This window comes from Peromyscus californicus, unplaced genomic scaffold (assembly GCF_007827085.1).
Source record: "Peromyscus californicus insignis strain IS unplaced genomic scaffold, ASM782708v3 Scaffold_13__1_contigs__length_99412109, whole genome shotgun sequence".
Lineage (NCBI taxonomy): Eukaryota > Metazoa > Chordata > Mammalia > Rodentia > Cricetidae > Peromyscus > Peromyscus californicus.
In genome coordinates this window covers 87,005,446-87,027,121 of record NW_026294424.1, presented here as the reverse complement: position 1 = coordinate 87,027,121, position 21,676 = coordinate 87,005,446, and the positions used below count along the sequence as shown (strand labels likewise).

Genomic DNA, 21,676 nt, shown 5'->3' with positions numbered 1-21,676 from the left:
CACACCCTAACCCCCAAACGAGAAACCACCAAACGGACCCAGAGCAAGCAACAGTAGTCCACAGATACATGAACAGTTCTCTTCAAGAGTATTAGTCAAGGGCTGGAGAGGTGGCTTGCTGCCCAGGCATGAAGACCCAAGTTCAAATCCCAGCACTCATGTTAACGAATGAGTCATGGCCTCAAGCACACCTGTAATCCCAGCACTGTGGGGGGTCGAGGCTTGCTGGCTGCCATCCTAGCCCCAAACTGTGAGCATCAGGTTCCAGAGTGAGTGACAGGGGCGGACACACATCGCTCTCCGCTCACCTCTGTGCAAGTGCAAAGACTGCTTCTGCTGCCAGCACTCAGAGGCTTCACTTTGTTCTTGGGGAGTTGCTTATGAACGATAACTCAATATAACTCTTGCTAGATGGCATTTACAGTTGATGTCAACAGGAACACCTTAGGTGATTACAGGTATTCTCTTTCTTGGAAAAGTAATAATGGTGAATATTGGAAGAATATTTCTGTGCTACTTCTTTTTAACCCTTACTAAGAGCCTGGGCTGGTAACATGGCTCAGGGGGTGAAGGAGGCTGCTAAGGAGTTCGATAGTCTGATAACTTTGAGTTTGACCCTGGGACGCACATGACTGAAAGAGAGAACGAACTCCCGTAAGTTGACCTCCAACAGTATGGTAGGCATGCATGGGCACATACGTGCTCTCGTGGACACATATGTGCTCTTGCATGCACACAATAAATAAATAAATGCAAAACTTTTTAAATAAAAAAATAGGGAGTCTGTAGAATGGGTCTGAGAGGATAAAGGTAGCATTTGAGAGCCTGGTCGTTGAAAGTCACACAATACGTGTTTGCTAGGTGATTGTCAGAAAGCTGACACACCCTAACGTCAGATGCAAAGTAAAATTACACAAAACAAGTTTTATTATCTTAGATGTGCTGACAAGGTCCTCACAAGAGTGTACAGTGTGATAGCTATCGTGGCCACTCTGTCCTTCAGTGAGATGTGTGAGGTATGAGAAAGCTCAGATTATCTCAATCACAGCCTTGCTGCACGGCACAGGGTAACACCAAGTCCTAACCCCCAAGTGCAAAATGAAACCACGCCAAAGAAACACGTTACCGAACTTGGGGTTGTCGTGTGTGATCTTGTAGATGATATCCTCGGCTCTGACACCTGGGGCTTGAGCCTGAAGGATTCGGTTGGTGACCTTCAGCATCCCCCCTTCTGGAACCCACACCATGGAGTTAGTCACAAGCTGCAGAGCTCCATCATCCTGGAATGAAAGAAAGATACAGCACTGGGTCCATACATACTCAGAAAACGCGAGTCACAGCGCGGATGGTTGCTAGAGCACATCTAACAAGAGCATTCCTCAGCACAGACTTACACTGTGGGCCACATGTGGACGCTGTGTGTGGATATGTGCATATGTCTATACACACTTAAATGTGGTCACAGTCTGTCTTCACTCCTCATGTATCTCCAGTAAGTGACTTCTATCACTCAGGATACTAAGCCTCTCCATTTCTGTCTTCCATTTGTCTTCCTGCCCGTCTTTCGGTCCTCACCCATCACATCTTATTTACAATAGTGAAGTAGTAAGAAACACTCCCACAGCAGGGTGTGTAGCCTTGTGGGGGAGGCAGGAAGAGCAAGATGCTTCACAATGGTACTCTGTAAGAAGCTTGAGGAGAGAGTGTCAGGAAGAGAGAATGGTGGTCTCAGGAAGATTTTCCAAAGGAAACATCATTTCATTTTTTTTGAGTCACAAAAAGTCTGCGGCTTTCTAAGAAGAAAAGTGAGGCAACAGTTTCTGTGCAGAGGGGCTAGCTTATTAAGCACAGGCAAAGATGGAGACAATATGCTGTGCATGGAACAACATGTCCAAATGTTGGGTACCAGTAGAACTTAGGCAGCTGGAAAAGTGGGATCAAAGATGATAGCATCTTAAGGAAGACTAGGAGAAGCAACAGCAGCTGTGCTGAAGTCTCGATTTAACTTCCAGACCCAGGGAAGGAAACAGGAACGTTTAGGAAAGACAATGGGATGAGCACAATAATGAGACAACCAGTCTGCGTTAGAGAGATGGAGCAGACGGACAAGAAACTGCAGTGACTAACACCGGATGAAGGTGGAGTCGGAGAAAACACCTTACACATCTGTGCAAAGGCTCGGGGTAAAGAAGATGGAGGCCTGCAAGAGAGTAACTGCAGGGGAAGGAAGAGTCGAAGTCCATGAAAGAGGCAGAGTCAACAGGCCTCAGGACTGATGGGAAGTGAGGCAGCCAGAGCTGGAGTATCCTGCCGGCAGCATGCTCAGCAGCCCAGGGAAGGCTGCTGGTGTGCTTAGTGAAGCCAGGGCCATTACGAAGCGCTGCCAGCCCTGATTCTCAGGGTGTGCACCCTCTTCCTAAGCCTCCCAACGGACATTTTCCCGTGAATATGACGAGTGAGGTTGCCTGTGGTCTGTTCTCAGTTTGGTTTCGTACTTTGCAAACCGGAGAGCTCAGTATATTTAAATTGGGCATTTTGGAAGGGATGTCTTCTGAAATTACTGTTCCTTTCAAATATGCCACTAGACAACAGAGCAAACACCCTCTCAGGAGGGGATTTTTCAGAAGGGGAGGTGCGATTGTTCTGTAGTTACTTGACACTTGTATAGCTTACACCCAGAAGGTAGTCAAGGCTATTTCCACCACACCCACACCCCCAAAATGGAGTCAAATGGTGTCTAAGAGAACAAGGAAAGGGTCCTTCCTACTTTGGTTGATGTTCTGTGGCAAAATTCCAGAGAACTTTCCCCTTTAAAAATGGTTATAACATATTATTTACAGAAACATGAAAAGCACGCCTAAAACATTGCATATAATGTGTCCAAACTCTCAGAACAAAGGTTCTCACTGCGACAGCTTAGATATCATGATACACTTGGGCCTGGGGTTTCAAATTGCTAGGTGTCTTTCTAATAGAAGCAGCTTAGTCAACTTTGACTTTGGCTGTAGAAATAATTAGGCACCAATGACCACATTATTGGACTAATCAGACAGTGTAGCTTTCATATTCCTAGGCAGGAAGCACTGCGACCTCGGCACACATTCCCTGGACAGCTCTGTGCTGTGTCTCGATCTCCATCACCCTTTGTCATTGTCATTCTCTGTGGCTCCCGGGAAGGCTGCAACCATTTAGGGGACAGTGCAGCTTGCAAGTCAGTGTTAGGAACACTGTGCTCTTCTAGTAGCACTTGGGAACCTATTAAGATGTAAAACAAAAACAAAACAAAACAGCAACAAGGAAAAACAAAACTCAGGTCCTACACTTGATCTGCCGAATAAGACTGGATATTCACTTTTTTTTTTTTTTTTAAAGATTTATTTATTTATTTATTATGTATACAGTGTTCTGTCTGCACGTATCTCTGCAGGCCAGCAGAGGGCACCAGATCTCATTACAGATGGTTGTGAGCCACCATGTGGTTGCTGGGAATTGAACTCAGGACCTCTGGAAGAGCAGCCAGTGCTCCTAACCGCTGAGCCATCTCTCCAGCCCCCTGGATATTCACTTTTTAAATGGCCTAGAAGACATGTAGGCATGCCAATTCATGAGGAGTACAGCTCAGGATAGATAGCAATATTCTGGATGTTTCTTCTAAAAATATAATGCCTCCATTTTTCAATTATTCTTTTCAGCAGTTAAGAAGAAAGGAACAATTACTAGGAATAAGATATATAATTCTTGACATCACAAGATTGCAGAACAGAAGGTTACAGTCTTTACGCTCCTACAGAAACTCTAATTTTAACAACTACCCACAAAAGGCAGTACTTTCACAGGAATCCTGGAGTCTAACCAAGAGGTTCTAGCACCTTGATGGAGAGAGAGAAACAAACAAACAAAAACAACATCAACAACAACAAAAACAGAAACAAAAAAAAGAATATACAAATTTATAGAGACAGAAAGAGTAGACATTATCTCAAGATGGAGAAGAAAGGAATATAGAGCAATGATTTCCTAAGTACAGAATCTCTGTTGTGTGATGGAAAAGTCCCACAAATGGACAGTAGTATCAGGACATAATACCATGAATGTAATAAATCAATACACATTAATGTAATTAATAAAAAAAGAAAGCTGGAGAGTGCGAGCCAGGAAGATTAAAGAGTTAGAGACCAGCCTAGGTTACATAAAGAGACCCTTCTCTGGTCTCCTTGAGCCTGTGTAGGTATTTCATGAAGCTTAAGAGAAAATAATGATGAGATGGAGAAGGGTGAAGATCAAGAATTATGTGTATGTTGGATGGGGTGTGGTAATAGAAGTGAACTCCTTACTCATAAATCACTCGCCATTTGGAAGAAATAGTTCAACCAACCAACCAACCAACCAACCAACCAACCAACCAACCAACAAAAACCCACCAACTTTAACACAGACATGTGAGTGATAGATGGGGAAAGCCCTGATAAGCTAATTTTTAAAAAGTAAAAGTATGCTTCATATTAAAAATTAAAAAAAAAACAGAAACAAAAGTTCCAAGAATAGATGAATTGAAGGAAAGAAGGAAAGAATCATTTTCCCCTATATCATCTTCCTTCAAGATGATACAGCTTAGTGCCTGGAGAGAGACGTTCTAACTTCTCCCACAGGGGAAACATGAGAATCCTTTGCCTCATGAGACAGCATCTAAGGGCCAAATCCTGAGCTGGATAAATATTCTGGGACGTCTAGAGGCAGGGAAAGGAAGTAGGATTTTCAGTAACAACCTTGTGAAGTACAACATGCAGTGGAAAGCCACAGTAACCAACTCATAAAACTCACCAAGATTCCTGTCCATGGACCTTGTAAGATATTCTAACTGTAGCTTCCTTGTTCAAGTGGTAATGGCCCCCAGTTGGAGAAACTGTTTGGGAAGGATTAGAAGGTATGGTCTTGTTGGAGAAGGTCTGAGACTGGGGGCAGGATTTGAGGTTTCAAAAGCCCATGCTATTCTCAATAACTTCTCTCTGCCTTGCATTTGTAGACAAGGATGTAAGCTCCCGGCTACTGCTCCAATGCTGTGTCTGCCTGCCTCCTGCCATGCTCCCCACCCTGACAGCTGTCTTAGTCACTGTTTTATTGCTGTGAAGAGACACCATGACCAGGGTTACGCTTAGGAAAAAAGGCATGCATGGGTGCTTGCTTATAGTTTCAGAGGTTTACTCCATTATCATCATGGCAGGAGCAGGCATGGTGTTGGAGAAGTGCATCAGATAGAGACCCATATCCTGATTCATAGGTAGGGGTTGGGAGTCTGAACCGGGCGTGGGCTTTTGAAATCTCAAAGTCCACCCCCTAGTGACACACTTGCTTCAATAAGACCAGACCTCCTAATCCTTTTAATCCCTTCAAATAGTGTCACTCCCTGATGACTAAGCATTCAAATATATGAAGGGGGCCATTATGATTCAAACTCCCACAATGGTATGGACTTACCCTCTTTCCTCTATAAGTTGCCTTGGCCATGGTGTCTCATTGCGGCAATACAGAAGTAAATAAGACACAACCCTAACTAGCCAAGAAGCACTGGCAGCACTCCACACAGCCCCCTTCACAGCCAATGTCCTGTGTTCCGCAGACAGAGCACATGAGACTCTACAGACAGTACACAGTCAACAGGTAGCCTTGAACACATCAGGGCACTGTCATAGGGAGAATGGAGGCTTTTGGCACAAAGCTTGGCTCTGCAGTTTTGAGAAAGGCCTAAAATCCTCAAACTTCCCCAGAAGAGAGATCCAAAGGAATAGAAGTGATATATGCAGAGGCTAAGTTTTTGAAAGAGCTTTAAAATCTTTAGCTGGAACTGAGTGTCAAAAGTCTTTTTCTTAGGAAGCCAAACAGTACAAACTAGTAAAGGTGACTGCTTCTTCAAACACAATCAGCAACACATAATTTCAAGGAACACAGGAAACATAACCAAAGAAACACAATACCACTAAAAGGAGAAAATAAAGCTACAGGGCCTGGCTCTAAAGAAACAGAGGTCTATGAACTACATGACAAAGAATGCAAAACAGTGCTCTCAAAGAAGCACAAGTAACAGGTGGACACAGACAGTAAACTAAACATGGATCAGGAGAGTAATACACAATGGAAGTCCATCAAAGCCAACAACCATTAAAAAACAAAACAAAAAAAATCCTAACAGAAATCTGGAGCTAAAATTACAATGTATGAAATTAACAACTCAAGAGAGCATCAACAGAAAACCCCACTGAAAGAGAAAAAAGAATCAGTGAGCTGCAAACAGATCATCTGAAACCATCCAGTCTGAGGAATAAAAAAAAAAAAAAAATGAAGAGCAGAAGTATAAAGAACAAAGCCTTGTTCATGTACATGAATAATGACAGAAAACATTCCTATCTGAGGTGGGAAATGCTCACCCAAATCACTGACATTCAGAGAACTCAGAGCAAATTGAGCCTGAAAAAGTATTCACATGATGGTCAAGTTTTCGAAAGTGAACAGAAAGAGAATTCTGCAGGAACCCCATACGACGACTACTAGATTACACAGCACAGAGATGGTATGCCCAGAGAGTGGAATCATACAGCTAAAGCTATGAAAGATAAAACTGAAATCCAAGACTAATTCATTGGCAACGCTGTCATTCATGAATGAAAGAGAGGCTTTCTGAACAAACCAAAGCAAGTATTGCTGACCACAGCTTGGCTGATTGGAAATGCTGGAGTTCTTCAAGTTGAAATGAAAGGATGTTAATTGGCAATGTGAATACTCACCTACAGAGCAGAGTACAGTTGACTGTTCCTACAAGTTCTAAACCCATGAACTCCACCAACAGCAGGTTGGAAACATTCAGAAAAAACTGTTGTCTCTTCTAAACAGGCACACAGCCTGTATTTTCTATGCCATTATTCCCTACAGAATACTATATATATATATATATATATATATATATATATATATATATATATATATATATATATATATATATTTTCATTGCTTAGAATGACTGGAATAAGATTTTAAAAGGCAAAAGTATTAAACCCAATTATAACTATAGAAATTTGTTAGTAGGACTGATAATATACAAAGCCATTAATTGTGACACTAACTAAGTATCAGGGGTCAAGGACACATATGAGTGGAGAGCAATGTGTGATTGAAAATGATGTATCAGCTTAAAATGGACTGTTGCAACTTCAGAACTTTATGTAAGCTTCATTTTAAATCTGCAGTAGATATAGAAAAGACAAAGAGATAAGAATCAAGGCACCCAGGTCCCCTAATCATCAAACCACAAAGAAAAACAGGATATTATTCAGTCATTATAAAAAGGAGGGAATCCTGCAATTATGACAATGTGGAGAGATTAAGAGGACATTTAGCTAAAAGAAATAAGCTGGACACAGGAAGAAGACAAAAGCTGTGTGTTCTTACTTACATGTGGAATTTAAAACAGTCAGATTCACAAAGAAAGCAGAATGGGACTAGACAGGGGACAGGAAACAGGGAAAATGAAGGTGAATGGTCAAATGGTGTGAAGCTTCAGTTCCACAGAGCAAGTCAGCTCTGAAAATCTATACAGTACAGCCGAAGGTTACCGATGCTGCGTGGACTGCTTAGTGTTGCTAAGAGGGCAGATCTGATGATTAATCCTTACCAGGAAGATAAGCTATAAAGGTAAAGAGATTCCCAGGAGACCTTGGGAAGTGATGGTGTCCATGCATGACTCTGAAGTGGTGATAGTTTCCCTGCTCATAGCTCCAAATTCATCATGTTATAAATATGAAACATGTAGGGCTTTTAATTTTTACTTATTGTTTGGAAAAAGAAATACTAATCATCTCATTCATCTTGATCATGGTTGTTTTTACTGTTTTCTCTTAGGAAGAGAAGAGATGGATGGAAGACTACATAACATCTTTTCTATGGCTAATGTGTACAAACGCCAACTCTTACTGTAATTTCCCCCATTGTTGACATTTTGGAATTTACTTTTCTCCTTATGGCTTCTCTCCATTACATACCCCCATCAGCACAATAAATTAGTTATTTTACTAGTTGAACAATCCTGCCCTCTGATGTTTTATGTATCCCTAAGAGTACATTAGCAGGCAATGAAATTCCAATGAGTAAAATAGAGGACGTGGTTAAAACAGTGATTTAAATTTAAATAGTTCTTCTAATTCATTTCATAGAACAATAGGCATAAAAATGTTGGTAATAAAACTTAGCCATTACATATTGTATTACTAGTAAAAACATTAATGTTGTGAACCATAGTAAAAGCAGAGCCTCCATCCTCTAAAACAAAATGCCATCCCCTCCCCAAATGAAACTTGAGTCAGAAAGAATGGAAATTCCGCTCGAATGATACCATAGCCCAATTCTGGGCCCAATCTTCCAGATCAAAGTTTTCAAAACTCTACTGTTTAGCAAATGGTTAGTTGGATAGTCTTTTTTTTCCCCATCACTTATTCTATAAAAATATACCTTCATTTTCAGGAGCTCATTTACACCATAGATTTAACATTCTAATATTGCTGGACATTCTTGACGTAAGGGAAGAAACAAGTGACATAGAAGACAGGAGGTGAGCTGAGCGAGCAAGAGGAGAAAAGGGAATTCAACTAGCATGGCTTCATGTTTGTCTGCAGGAGCTCAGAGGCTTGCCATCGCAAGTCAGGAGCATACAGCCTTTGTTTGGTGTAGAATCCAATATTAAGTCAGTCAAACTTCTCCCAGTGTGTATCTTATGAGACAATGGATTGAACAAGCTAAATTGCTCCCCACACAAAAAGGAAAACTGATATTCCGAAGGGATTTGGTCATGCTCACTTGTATATCAAACGTTTTTTACATCACCGACATTGGAATTCACACAAATAATCATATCTAACTGTGTCCCCATAAAAACACTAGCGGGAAGCATAAGTGAAGTCGAAGAGAACACAATAGGGCATTTTCAGCTATGTACAGGCAATGCCACAGCAGAGCACTCTCAGAGGCAGGTTTCCAGCCAGCTCTAACTACGGCATTGGGAGGATTGTTAACATTAAAGCATTAGCTAGTTGCCCAAAGAGCTGCTCAAACAATAAAGGAGGTCAATCAGGTTGTCAAGCTGGTTGCCACAGTGGAAAGAAAGCACAGGTTCCAGGGGAACCGTAGTTAACGGGAAAGCAGGGAATTCCTTGAAAATTCAGAAGAAGGGCCATCTACCACAGAGCAAAGTCCTCTGCCCACACTGTAGCCCTTACAAGATGAGGAACTTCCTCAGAAGCACATATCTCTAGCAGGCTTGGGTTTGGAGAGCTACCTAATTAACCCAATTAATGAAAACCTGTTCAACAGAACATTCTTTATTATTTTTTCACCCTTTTTCCCCCCTTCTGCCTCCTGCCCCAGTTAAACATGTTTCAACATCATTCCTGATTCAGTTTCCACCACGGTAGCTCAGCATCCTCCTGGAAGCGGCAGTGGAGTTTATTCATCACCAGGCCAAGTTTGGATGAAGTAGTATACAACATGAAAAACAGGACCGAACTCACAGGTCCTTTGCTTAGCCCAGAAGAGCCACACCAGCATCAGCAGAGGGGCCCTGGGCACTTTGTACCTGGCACAGACCATCTAGGAGACAGAGACATAACCAGGCATCTTGCTCAAGCCATTACACCATTATAGCTACCCGTCCAACAAAAACATAAAAAGTGCTCAGCTCAGAGAGTAAGACAAATCAACACTACCTCTCACAAAGCTCCCTTCTATTCCTTCATCAGAGGAGGACCAGAAAAACAGGCTAACTTTTCCACTGAACAAGATGGGGATTCACTCGGGTATCTATTCATAAGGATTTACAACATCCTCGTCCATTCCATTAACACCACCAACTAGATACCAGCCAGTAACTGGCTCTTCTCCAGAATGAACACATAGGCAGCCTCAGGGAAAGAGTTCTCAGAGCCATCTTCAGAAATGGCTCTTAGAATGAAAGCAGTCACATCCAACTCCACATCCACCAGACACTGGAACACACGAGTTTTATTTCCTGGGCCCAGCAGACCTATGATTATAAATAGCCTTTCTAGTACCAAGCTGTGTTGAATGCTGAGGGAAGATTCCAGAAGGTATGAGGCCCTTGCTTGGACAGGACACTGAGAGGAATAGATTTTTATCTTTATTTAATTCATCAAGGGAATGAGACTCAATATGCCTAAAATATTGAAAACCAGAGGCCAGTGTGAAGAGAGTGTCCTGGATGAGTGTGAGAAGCGGGCACACTTGACATGAAATCTTAGCTCCAGAGCTGAAAACCGTTGTGAAAATGAGTATTTCTAAATCTCCTTTTTAGTTTCCTCTTTCGGTAAATTAGAGATAATTGTACAAACACCACAGATTGAATGGGAAGATTCAAAGGAATAATTCACACCAAGTTTTAGTGTCCAGTAAATGTTAAAAAACAAACAAAAAGCCTTTTTCCTCATACTATAATTTCCTTCAGAAGCAATGAGGCTATACAATCAATACTCCAACCTTCCATCAGGGCAGGAGAAAAAGACCCAGAGAAAAGGTAGAAAGAAACGTTTTAATTCCTAAGAGGAAAAGTAGTAGATATTTGCATACTACAGTCATGGGTATGGCCAACTGGTTATTAGCACACCCTGACGATGCTGAGGCTCAGGGCACCGGGGTCACAGTTCTGATGTATGGTCACGCATCACTGCCTGGCTAGGGAACCACAGTGCTGTATGAGATGGAGGGACGGGAAGGTGCGGGGAGAAAGGGCACCACCTCAACTCACTTGTCAGGAATCAGCAACAGACCCAGTACCGCCCTGCGGGACTCACAGGCCTGCAAGGAATTAAAAATCTGTGCCTTGTGCCTCCCCCTCCCCCCGCCCTTATGAATTAAATCCTAGTTTTTGTTTTGTTTTGTATTGGTAGTCAAAGCAGGGAAAATCCTAGAAATGCCCTTTCATCCTATGCCATCTCCTTCAAAATTGCACAATACTCGGAGCCCAGCTCCAAACACAGATTGAAACCATGATATGAGAGTCACTGGTAAGGGCTGCACTGAAACCCACTACAGGCTTTGGAAGGAAATCAAGGAGGAAGAAAAGAAAACATTCAGTGCCTGTCTAGACTTCATATCACTAGAACTGAACCTCATTTCCACAGGTGGTCATGAGAGGATGATAATTAAGATCAGCTACAAGACAAGCTACACCTGCCAGCTCTGCTGCACAATCAGCCTCCCAAACTTCATCTCTCCCATGTCTCCATCTCTCCTCTCTCATGCCTCCATCTCCTCTCTCATGCCTCCATCTCTCCTCTCTCTCATGTCTCCATCTCCTCTCTCATGCCTCCATCTCCTCTCTCATGCCTCCATCTCCTCTCTCATGTCTCCATCTCCTCTCTCCCATATCTCCATCTCTCCTCTCTCATGCCTCCATCTCTCCTCTCTCATGTCTACATTTCTCATCTCTCATGTCTCCATCTCCTCTCTCTAAATGCCTCCATCCCCTCTCTCTCATGCCTCCATCTCCTCTCTCTCTCATGTCTCTATCTCTCCTCTCCCTCATGCCTCCATCTCCTCTCTCTAAATGCTTCCATCTCTCCTCTCTCTAAATGCTTCCATCTCTCCTCTCTCTCATGCCTCCATCTCTCCTCTCTCATGCCTCCATCTCTTCTCTCATGCCTCCATCTCCTCTCTCTCATGCCTCCATCTCTCCTCTCTCAGGCCTCCATCTCCTCTCTCAGGCCTCCATCTCCTCTCTCCCATGTCTCTATCTCTCCTCTCTCTCATGCCTCCATCTCTCCTCTCTCATGCCTCCATCTCCTCTCTCAGGCCTCCATCTCCTCTCTCCCATGTCTCCATCTCTCCTCTCTCTCATGCCTCCATCTCTCCTCTCTCATGCCTCCATCTCTCCTCTCTCATGCCTCCATCACTGTTTTCAACAAGAACAAGTTAGCACATGTGTGAGATTCAGATGTTGCCCTTCCCAGGGCAGCATCATCTGCTTTGAGTGATCATTGGTGAGAAACTTGAAAGCAATTTTAAATTATCCTCAGAAGATATTTCTTTAGCTAATCATTAATACTAACTCTATGGGTTGTGATATTTAGAATGAAAAGCAAAAAATACTTCGATTCTAAATGTGCTGCCATGGGAAAGAGCCGATTGTGGTGTGACTATGGAAAGGGCCTCCACGAGGAGCAGCAGACTCTGAAGAATGCAGGCAAGAGGGTTTGCTCCTGAATGGGTTAGCTCAGCATCTCCCGAGATGTGACAAACGTCTCATCTGCAGTGTGCAACAACATCCTATGTATGTCGTGAACGAAACTATATAGAATGGCTATGGATTTCTTTAAAAGTTTCAGTGAGGGTATAATTCCACATGAAGCCCATGGTTTTACCAGTATTATTGTTAGGATGAGACCATCATAAAAGAAGTAAGGTGACTAAATGAAAAACATTAATAAATGTTAAGCAGCTAATGCCACAGGTGCTCACGGACATGGCAAAAAACGTACCAAGGTGGCATGTCAGAGACTCAGAATCAGAAGCATGTCCCTGCCGCTCATGACAACTCCTGTGGTTACCAACAGTCTCTTTGCGTTCTTTCATCTTATTTCAGCTTGGCTAACAGAATGTTTGAACTTTTCATTAATTCCAATAGCTAGACAGCGAGTTTCTCATTTCATAAGCTGTGGAAGGCCACACATAAGCAGAGATGCCTTGATCCCCGTGATCACGGTCAAGCAGGAGATGGGAGGAAGAATGATAACACAGTTTTATGGTTGCAGGCCAATGGAGAATCCTTTCAGATCAACAGTGGACCTATTAAACCACTCTGACCTTATATATGAGATACTTAATAAGCACCTATACAATAGATTGCTGGAACAAAGAAATGAGTACTTCATCATAGCCTAACTTTACGAGCATTACCCAAATAGTCCCAAGAGTAAACCTCCACAGGCAGACACAAGGAAACCGTAGCCCTAGGGATGACACCTACCTTGGGCACATTCTTCACATGAAACAGTATATTTTGGAAGGAGTGTCCATCATTGACCTGCAAGACTACAACATCAGATGTGCTGTCTGAGCCATCATGAGCATAGAGGAGGAGGCCCCTGGAGAGTTCATCCAGATGGAACTCATAGACAGGGGCTGCAGCGGCTGCAGGGGCTGGAAGTGTTTGGAGCAATTGGCCATGACGTGGAGGATCAAGGACATTCATGACCACATCCTGTGGGTTGTCATCATCCCGGATGTCAAGCAGCTGGGTGGTGATGGCTGCCTGTTCTCCTTTGCTGATGTGGAGAACCTCATTTCTCAGCACATATGGGGCCTGTGGAGTGGAAGGAAAGTGGGAAGAAGAGCCATTTAACAGTTGACGCAGGACAAGACAGCAGTGTATCTAACTTGATTAAACTGCTTTAAGAAAATCATGGATGTGCCAACCTATTCCATGAAAAAAATTACTTGTCAGGAGTGTGGTGGCCACAGTGACTGGAGTTATTTTGTGTCTCTGGATTTTAGAGGTTTCTCAAGCTACTTAAAAACCAGAGTTTTGATACAATGCCATCTGCAAGTGCTACTTGCTTCTGGGTTTCTAAATGTCTCAGCCATCTTGGATTGTACCACACCCCCTGCACTTGCAGGAGAACACAGCTCAGATGTTAGGAAACACAATCACATGTCTGAATCCAGGAGGTAAGTAATTCAGAGCTTTGGGAGGCCAACGCTTCACTCTAGGCCATGCCGAAACAAGCCAACACAGTGGCATAAGTCCATTCTCTGAATCCATGATATTACCAGTCCCTCTTGGTAACATTCTTCCACTTGGATCCATATCTTGGCAGAGCCCCACCCCAATTCAGCTTATAAAGCCATACAAGATCCAAGACCGTGGCCTGGTAAGACAACCACCTAATTCATGTCACGCCGCTAACACAGCAAAGTTAATATGTCTTCCTAAGAATTATCAAGTTGTTCCTGTTACCTTAGGAAGCAGATAAATATTCCTCTTCAGAGATAAAAGTTAATGAACTATCGTAGAGCACACAGACATACACATACACATACTCACGCACACATCAGGAGGGAGGGCCAGGGGAAGAGGAAGGTAGGGGGGAAAGAGAGAGGGAAGGAGGGAGAGGGAGAGTAAGAGAGATGGGGGGCAGAAGTCAAGGAAAATGCTATCTTAGCTTTTATGTTTGAAGTTGAACTGTCTAGGATTTTCCTCAACACACTGCCTTCTGCAACCCAATGACTCTTAAAATTACACAAGCACCCCACTCCCAGCCTCCTAGAAGTCACAATCATCTATCATCATAATATGTAACTAATCCATCACTATAATAATCACACTACTGCGCAGCTACTCAAGATTCCCAGGTGAGAACTCTCACACTGTGTGTGAGCCTATGCAGAGAAATGAATAGACCCTCACAGTCTGAAAAAGGAAAGGTCAAGGATGATATATATATATATATATATATATATATATATATATATATATATATATATAATCTACAAACAGAACATACCAAACCAACTTACAAGAGAAAATCTCACGGTCAAGATGACAGCTAAATATTACACACACTTAAAATAACTAAAAGAAGTTAAACTTCCTTCTAAAATTCCATCTTCAAAAAGTTAAATTGATAAGAGTGCATCATATAATAAATAAAACTGAAATATGCCATTGTTGTTTGTTTACTTGACTGTGGAGAAACAGACAAAACCCAGGAAACTGTGGGAACACACCATCTCATAGTAGAAGGTTGTCGGTCAATATCTACCCCAGATCTTTCATTGGCCAAACTGTATTATGCCCAGACACAAAAAGCAAAACCAAGACATCTGAGTTTAGGAACTAAGGAACGTCTAAGCCACTGAGTCTCAAGACTGGACCATGTTTACAGAGTTATATTGTTAGCTTTAATTAAAGTAGGATTTATACACTTACCTTAGGGCCAGTTTCTAATCTCTCATCAGTGATGTCACCTCTGATGTGACAGTGTCATTAAGAAGAGCTGAGGCAGGTATCATTGTCACATGGCAGTTTCTTCTGCCTTAGGCTTACGCTATTACTCGTGGTCTATGGCTTTACTTTGGGACTGAAGACATGAGGTTGTGGTGTTTGGTATCCTGTTTCTGAAGATGGTATCTTTCTCATCCCCTTGCTGTTCAGTGCACAGAGATAAATATGCAAAACTAGAATATCCTCAGACTAATCACAGTGCCCCAAGTGAGCATTCTATAGCTATGAGTGTGTGTGTGTGTGTGTGTGTGTGTGTGTGTGTTTATTCTTTTTGCACATTTCACCTGTTCACTCCCTCTAGTCTAGTGCTCAAAGCTCTGTATGGATTATGACCTGGGAGTACAACTTCTTGGGGTAGTGAGGAGACATGAATGTCAAGGGCCATGTTCTTGAATTTCCTTGCCTCTCCAATGATTTCCTTGGGTCTGTGTTTGGCTCTTGACCACAATTGACACTTCACTGAAGCAGATTCCTAATAGGATGCTCTAAGTACTGTAACTATGATAGCCCTGGGAGGGTCTACGGAGAGAAAATCGACTGCCCAAGAACAAGGTAAACACAACTGGAGCCGTTTCAGTTCATCAAGGGGCCAACCTCGCACAGTCTAGAACCCAGACTGTGACGCCAGCTCTCCAGACACAAACCTTGGCTTTTATCAGCTAGCTCATTTCAGAAGAATGAGCTAATCTCCGGTCCCTTAGTTTTCTCCTCTGTAAACAGGGGACACTATTTCACAGGATCGGCATGCAATTCAGCTCAGCATCATGTGAAATACACACACAGGGCCAGAGGCACGAGGAGAAATTATTATTGTCAATGCTATTATCCAAAGAACTAAAAATGAATCAAGTGGCATTCTGTGGGAAAGCCAGGAGAGCATCAGCTCAGCTCAATCATTTGTGTTGAAGTTTCAGGAGCTCTGGCATTGTCCTGGAGGACCATTGGGGATGTCAACTTGTACGTTGTTGGGCACTTTTATTACCTGAGTTGAAAATGCTTCTATGCTGATCAGCTGTGGCTCCGAGAAGAATTGCTGGTCACTAACTTTCAAGGAAAAGTAGCCTTTCCTAAGGAAGTCCCCAAGGAAGAAATGAGAGAACATGATTATTCCATTAGTTTTTAGGAAGAAAAAGGATTAAAATATTTTCAAGCTGTATTCCCACAACAATTTAGATCAAATCATTACAGTCACACATTATCTGCATTGTAAACAGAAAGTACCAAAGGTGAAACCAGTTCAAAACACTCCTCATGGGGCTGGCTGGGTGGTTCAGTGGGTAAAAGCATCTGCTGTGCAAGCCTGATGACCTCAGTTCCTCGAATCACGTGGAAGAAGGAGAGAATTGACTTTGAAAGTCATCCTGTGACCTCCATATGTGTGCCATGACATACAAGTCCCTGAAATCATTCATACTCACATCCCTCACATACACATATGCACACAGAAATAACACACTTTTGAAAATACTTTGTGTTCTGAGGACTCATAGTAACATAAAAATAACGCAACTGAGCTGGGCATGGTGATGAATGCCTTTAATCCCACCAATATTAGTAAGACAGAGCCAGATGGATAATTCCAGAACACTCAGGGCCACACAGAGAAATCCTGTCTCAAAACAAAACAAAACAGAACAACACAACTGCTTTGTTTCATATTTTTTAAAGATGAACACAGACACACCCACACAGACGTACACAGACACACACACACACAGACATACACAGACACAGACACACAGACACACACACACACACACACACACACACACACACACACACACACACAAAATTACTTGTTGGGCTAGATTGGTTCAATAGTGGTTAAACAAGTTAGAGAATGATTAAATTGAAGAATGGAAAGGAATCCTATAGCTCCACCAGCTTTCAATGACACCCTTAGTCCAGCAATCCCTGTAGCATGAATCTTAAAAGGTCTTATTAATAAAATCAGACCTGAAGCCAGATATTGGGGTGAATGCTGGAAGATCAGAGAAGCAGAACAAGCCACAGCTTCCTCACCTTGCCAATTCCTCAGCTGATTCTGTTTCCTCAGACTGGAAACCTCTGTGTCTTCATCCAAATAGGTCTCAGCTGACTGCTGCTAAAAGCCTAAAAGCTTAACCAGCTCTAGTTCCTGTTTTTCATGCCTTATATACCTTTCTGCTTTCTGCTATCACTTCCTGGGATTAAAAGCATGAGTCACCATGACTAGCTGCTTCTAGTGTGGCCTTGAACTCACAGAAATCCGGATGGATCTCTGCCTCCCAAGTGATAGGATTAAAGGCGTGAGTGCCACCATTTTTTGGCCTCTATGTCTAGTGGCTGTTCTGTTCTCTGACCCCAGATAAGTTTATTTGGGTGCACAATATTTTGGAGAACATAACACCACCACATTTCCCCTTTTTTGTCTAAAATTATAAAAGCTAATAACTAATACAAGAAAAACTATCCAATAAGTATATACAATGTATACAGTCAACAATTACATTAACAATGTCTAATCCACCAACATTTGACAGATTCAGACAAAAAACTCCATTATATATATTAACAAATCCCTCCCCACACTTCTTTCAAATTCTTGTGGGTGAGCCCCAACAATGTTTGAAGTACTGGGCTACATGATGCCATTTCTAGCTCCCTACCCTCTCCTACACCCATTCACTGTGGATACTCCTAAGAAGAGATGGCTGGGCCATCTCTGAAAAATTGGGAGTGGTCTGTTAGCCAAGAGGCAGTCTGACCATTTGACTGTGGCTAATCATCAACTCGTATGTTGATGAGAATGTGGAACAAGCCCATCTGTAGAAATGGGGTGAACGACACCTATGAGCAGACATGGAACAAGAACTGAGTCCTACTTCCATTTCTCAGTTCTAGCTCCTGAACTTACCTGGGAGCAAATGCTCTTGAGGTATGAGTCACCTCTGCAATGTTAGGAAGTCTTACTATTTATTTTGCTTAGTCAAAATTGATTCTAGTACTTATAACCAAAAAGACCCGGTGAGGGCTCAGTCTGTTATGGGTTGACTTCCTACCCTAGACATCTAATAGCTTCAGACCCTGTTAGGAGGGAAGGCAGAGTTGTCTCCCCCGACAAGGCAAGTGCAGCTCACTGCTGACAGGTGAAATGTGAGAAAGGTACTCTTGGAACTGTATGTGGGTAGATCCAGAAAGCAACTGCAGAAACTAAACATTACATGCTGTGTTTCCAGTCACATGACATTTGAGAAAGGGTAAAACCATAGAGGCAAATAAATAAATAAATAAATAAAAGAAAATAAAAACCAAAACAGGTCACAGTTGCCAGAGACTGGGATGAAGGGAATAACTTTTTTTTTTTTTTTTATGAGACCAGAGTAGGGTTGGAACTATTTTCTATCTGGACTATGATTGCAGCAACAACATTGTACACATTTGTTTATGCTCGTGGAACAGAACTTTAAAACAGAATTTCACTGACTGGGAATTCTAGCTCAGTGTACCAAGCATCAGAGACCTTCCTGCTCTTCCTCCCAGTTCTTCCTCCCTTCATTTTCTGTCCCATTTCAATTCTACCCCTCCCCAGTCCCCCTCTAAGCGTCCAGACAGTATGACCAACAGAACCAGGAGGAAATGAAGTTTGGTGGCACTGAAGTCCCACTAAGAGCCTCCACATCTCCGTCTGTCACAGCTGCTCTGGCTATATTTATCCATTGGCTCTTACTACCCAAGAGCAGTCTAAGCCCAAAGAAACTCAAGTCTCAAGAATTGTTATCTTCATCATGGCCAGAGCTTTGATGAAAGCATAAAGAAACACACGTGTACATCAAATTGACTCTCTTTGTTTCATTGAGAGACAAACGATTTTATGTTTTATGCATCTCTCCCAATCTTGTTCTACTATTTTTGTCATTTCATTTGTTTGTTTTTTAGATAAAGAAAATACAATATTAAAAGGGATGTCCCAAGAAAGAGTACTGCAAGAACTAAATCCCTAAACTGCTGAGTTTTATCCCATTTAAGAGTGCAAAGCTAAGTCTGCAAGAAATTGGGTGACGTGTGGAAAAAGTTAAGTAGACAAGATGGTTAGCTTCAGATGTCTATGGTACTTTGCATTTTTCCACAAATGACTTCAAGGCAAATGGCTCCAGATTCAGAGCTTGTATAGCTCTGTGAGTGTGGTACTGTGTGTGCACATACTTGTGTGCATATGCATGTGTGTGAGAGAGAGACGGTGTGGGGAGGGGGCGAGATGCAGATACTTAAGAACTATACTTATACTTTCAACCAAAACAAGCCCAGGTGGTGGAGAAGGATTTGGGGGAGGGCCTGGATGGCACGAAACACTCCAGAGCAGTGTGAGCTTGCTGTACAGTAATCTCCACCCCTCAAGGATGGGAGCATGTTTGTTATTACTAGAATGCTAGGGAGGCAGAATCATCATAGCTAAAGGCGTGGTCTGGGGAGCTGGAGAGTGTTTGCTTGGAGGACCAGCTCTGTCTGTACTTACACTCATACTCTCCAGGCTGTAGAGTGGGAACACAATTTACCTATGGAGTGCTTAACATAATTCCTGGCTCAACTTGAGCACTCAATAAATGTTGGTTGTTCTTGCTCCTATGATATGATCTGTGCAGATTGCTGAAATCATCAGCCCTGAGCGATGATCGGAAAACTGCCGTCTTTTTTCTTCCTACATATCTTTTAGCCTAAATCTCAACCAATCAATCAATAAAAGCAGTAGGAGAAACCCCCATGTTTAGAGATGGCAGTAGGAAATATTCAGATGTGTATCCTTATCCCTGCTTCATGGGCTTCAGTCCCTTGTTCGCACTCAGTCTGTGGGAGACAGAGCAGGGTGACAGAGAACACAGGCTAATCTTCATTGGTGGTTTCTGTGGATTTACTCTGCTAATTAAAACGTTATATTTGCCTGGGTTCTTGTTAATGTTCAATTGCATTCCAGAAGCATATGTCAGCCGGGGTAGGGAAGACAGCCAGAAATGTAAGTAGTACCAGGGGAAACTGGATCACGCTTAGAAATTAGACACAATTAATCTCATAAAATGGATAACAAAAAGTTAAGTATGACTCTAAGCTTTCTTCCCAAATTCTAGGTGCCCAAGAACACCCTGACATGCCAGTCTTCCATCCTTTACCTGCCCATGGCTCTCTAGAGTTGCCCTCATGTGGAGGAAGCAACTCCAGCATCTGGCTATATAACACGTTTTGCTTCTGTGGGGCCAAAAACCTGGGTAATTATACTCAGAATTTTCCTGTCACATCAGAGAATTACCCATAATTATGTGATAAAATGAAAATGCCTCAAACAGAAGCTTGTGCTCAGAGCAATTACAGGGGGAGGATGACAGGCAGCTGGAAGCATTTGTGGAGTATCGATCTTTCCCGTTGGGAAGGGATGTTATTAAGAAAGAGGTTGGGGGTGGACAGGCTGAGAGAGGATGGGAGCAGATAACAGGCGAAGGGCAGTTTAGCTCACCTGAGCTTCTCTCTGCTGTGTGCAAAGCGCACTTTCTTGTCATTCACATCTGTCCAGCTAAAATGGCCAGCCTTTTCCAGCTGGACCTCTTTGCCATTCCTTGAGAGCAGCAGCTGACCATTGGTGGGCGTGCTCACAACGTGGAACAGAAGATCTTCCACTCTGCCATCCTGGTGTTGGATGTTCAGGAGAGAAAAGTCCAGTGGCTTCATTGAACCAATTCCAAGGGTCAAGGAGCCATTCACGTGCAGACTTGGAGTGTACATTTTGTCTGGAAAATGTATGAACCTAAAGGTCAGACTTGTCATAGTCATTAATTGGATTCTAGGTATTTATTTTAAAGAAAGGGGCCTTTACTGCTAATTATGAAGTATACAGAGTAGATCTAGGCTATTCTACAACATCAGCATTCTTCTACCCCAAGGATTCTGATCTGGATGCACATGAGGATAACTAGAGCTTAGATGGAAGAGTTAGATTGCATACTTGTTGGAAGATAATTTAGAAACAAATTAAAAAAATAAGCTAGCAATTATTGTTTGGGTACAGCAAAAATAGTATAAGATACAAACAAAAAATAAATAAATTAATTGGCATCGTTAAAATTAAAAACATTTGTATTTCAAAACACCAACATAAAAAGACAACCTCCAGAATGGGAGGAAATGCAAATCTTTAATCTGAGGGGAAAAAGACTTATATGCAGAACACATAACAGGTTTTTATATCTCAACAATGTAGGACAAGCTAAAAATGCATAAGGAATGGAATAAGCTTTTCTCTGAAGATCTACACACAAAAGGCCAATAATCACACAAACAGGTACCCAACATTAGTCGCCAGAATGAAAATCAAAACCACAACTATATGGCACTTCACCTCTCTTAGGACAGACAATAATAATTGTTGGCAAGATGTGAAGAAAATAGAATCCTCACACAATGCTGATAAGTATGTAAAATAGCACAATAAATTGGAAATCTAGTCAGTTCCTCAAATAAAATAGCGTTATCATGTGCCCCAACAACACTACTGGTAGATGCCATGGAGAAATATAAGAATAAAAACAAAGATTTGCCTGTGGATGTTCATAATAACCCCACTCAAAACAGTCAAATTGAAGAAACAGTTGG

At 42.3% G+C, this 21,676-nt stretch overlaps 1 protein-coding gene across 2 annotated transcripts in view; it reads right to left on the bottom strand.

Annotated features, from left to right (window-relative positions):
• Window positions 1–21,676, bottom strand: part of Fras1 (Fraser extracellular matrix complex subunit 1) — a 422,683-nt gene that overhangs the window by 120,296 nt on the left and 280,711 nt on the right. For both annotated transcript variants that reach the window (XM_052735413.1, XM_052735414.1), the window contains exons 27-30: window positions 20,544–20,814; window positions 16,041–16,125; window positions 13,022–13,357; window positions 1,127–1,280 (exon numbers count right to left, since the gene is read on the bottom strand). In XM_052735413.1, coding sequence (XP_052591373.1) covers window positions 1,127–1,280; window positions 13,022–13,357; window positions 16,041–16,125; window positions 20,544–20,814 — 846 coding nt within the window. The remainder of the gene's footprint in view (window positions 1–1,126; window positions 1,281–13,021; window positions 13,358–16,040; window positions 16,126–20,543; window positions 20,815–21,676) is intronic.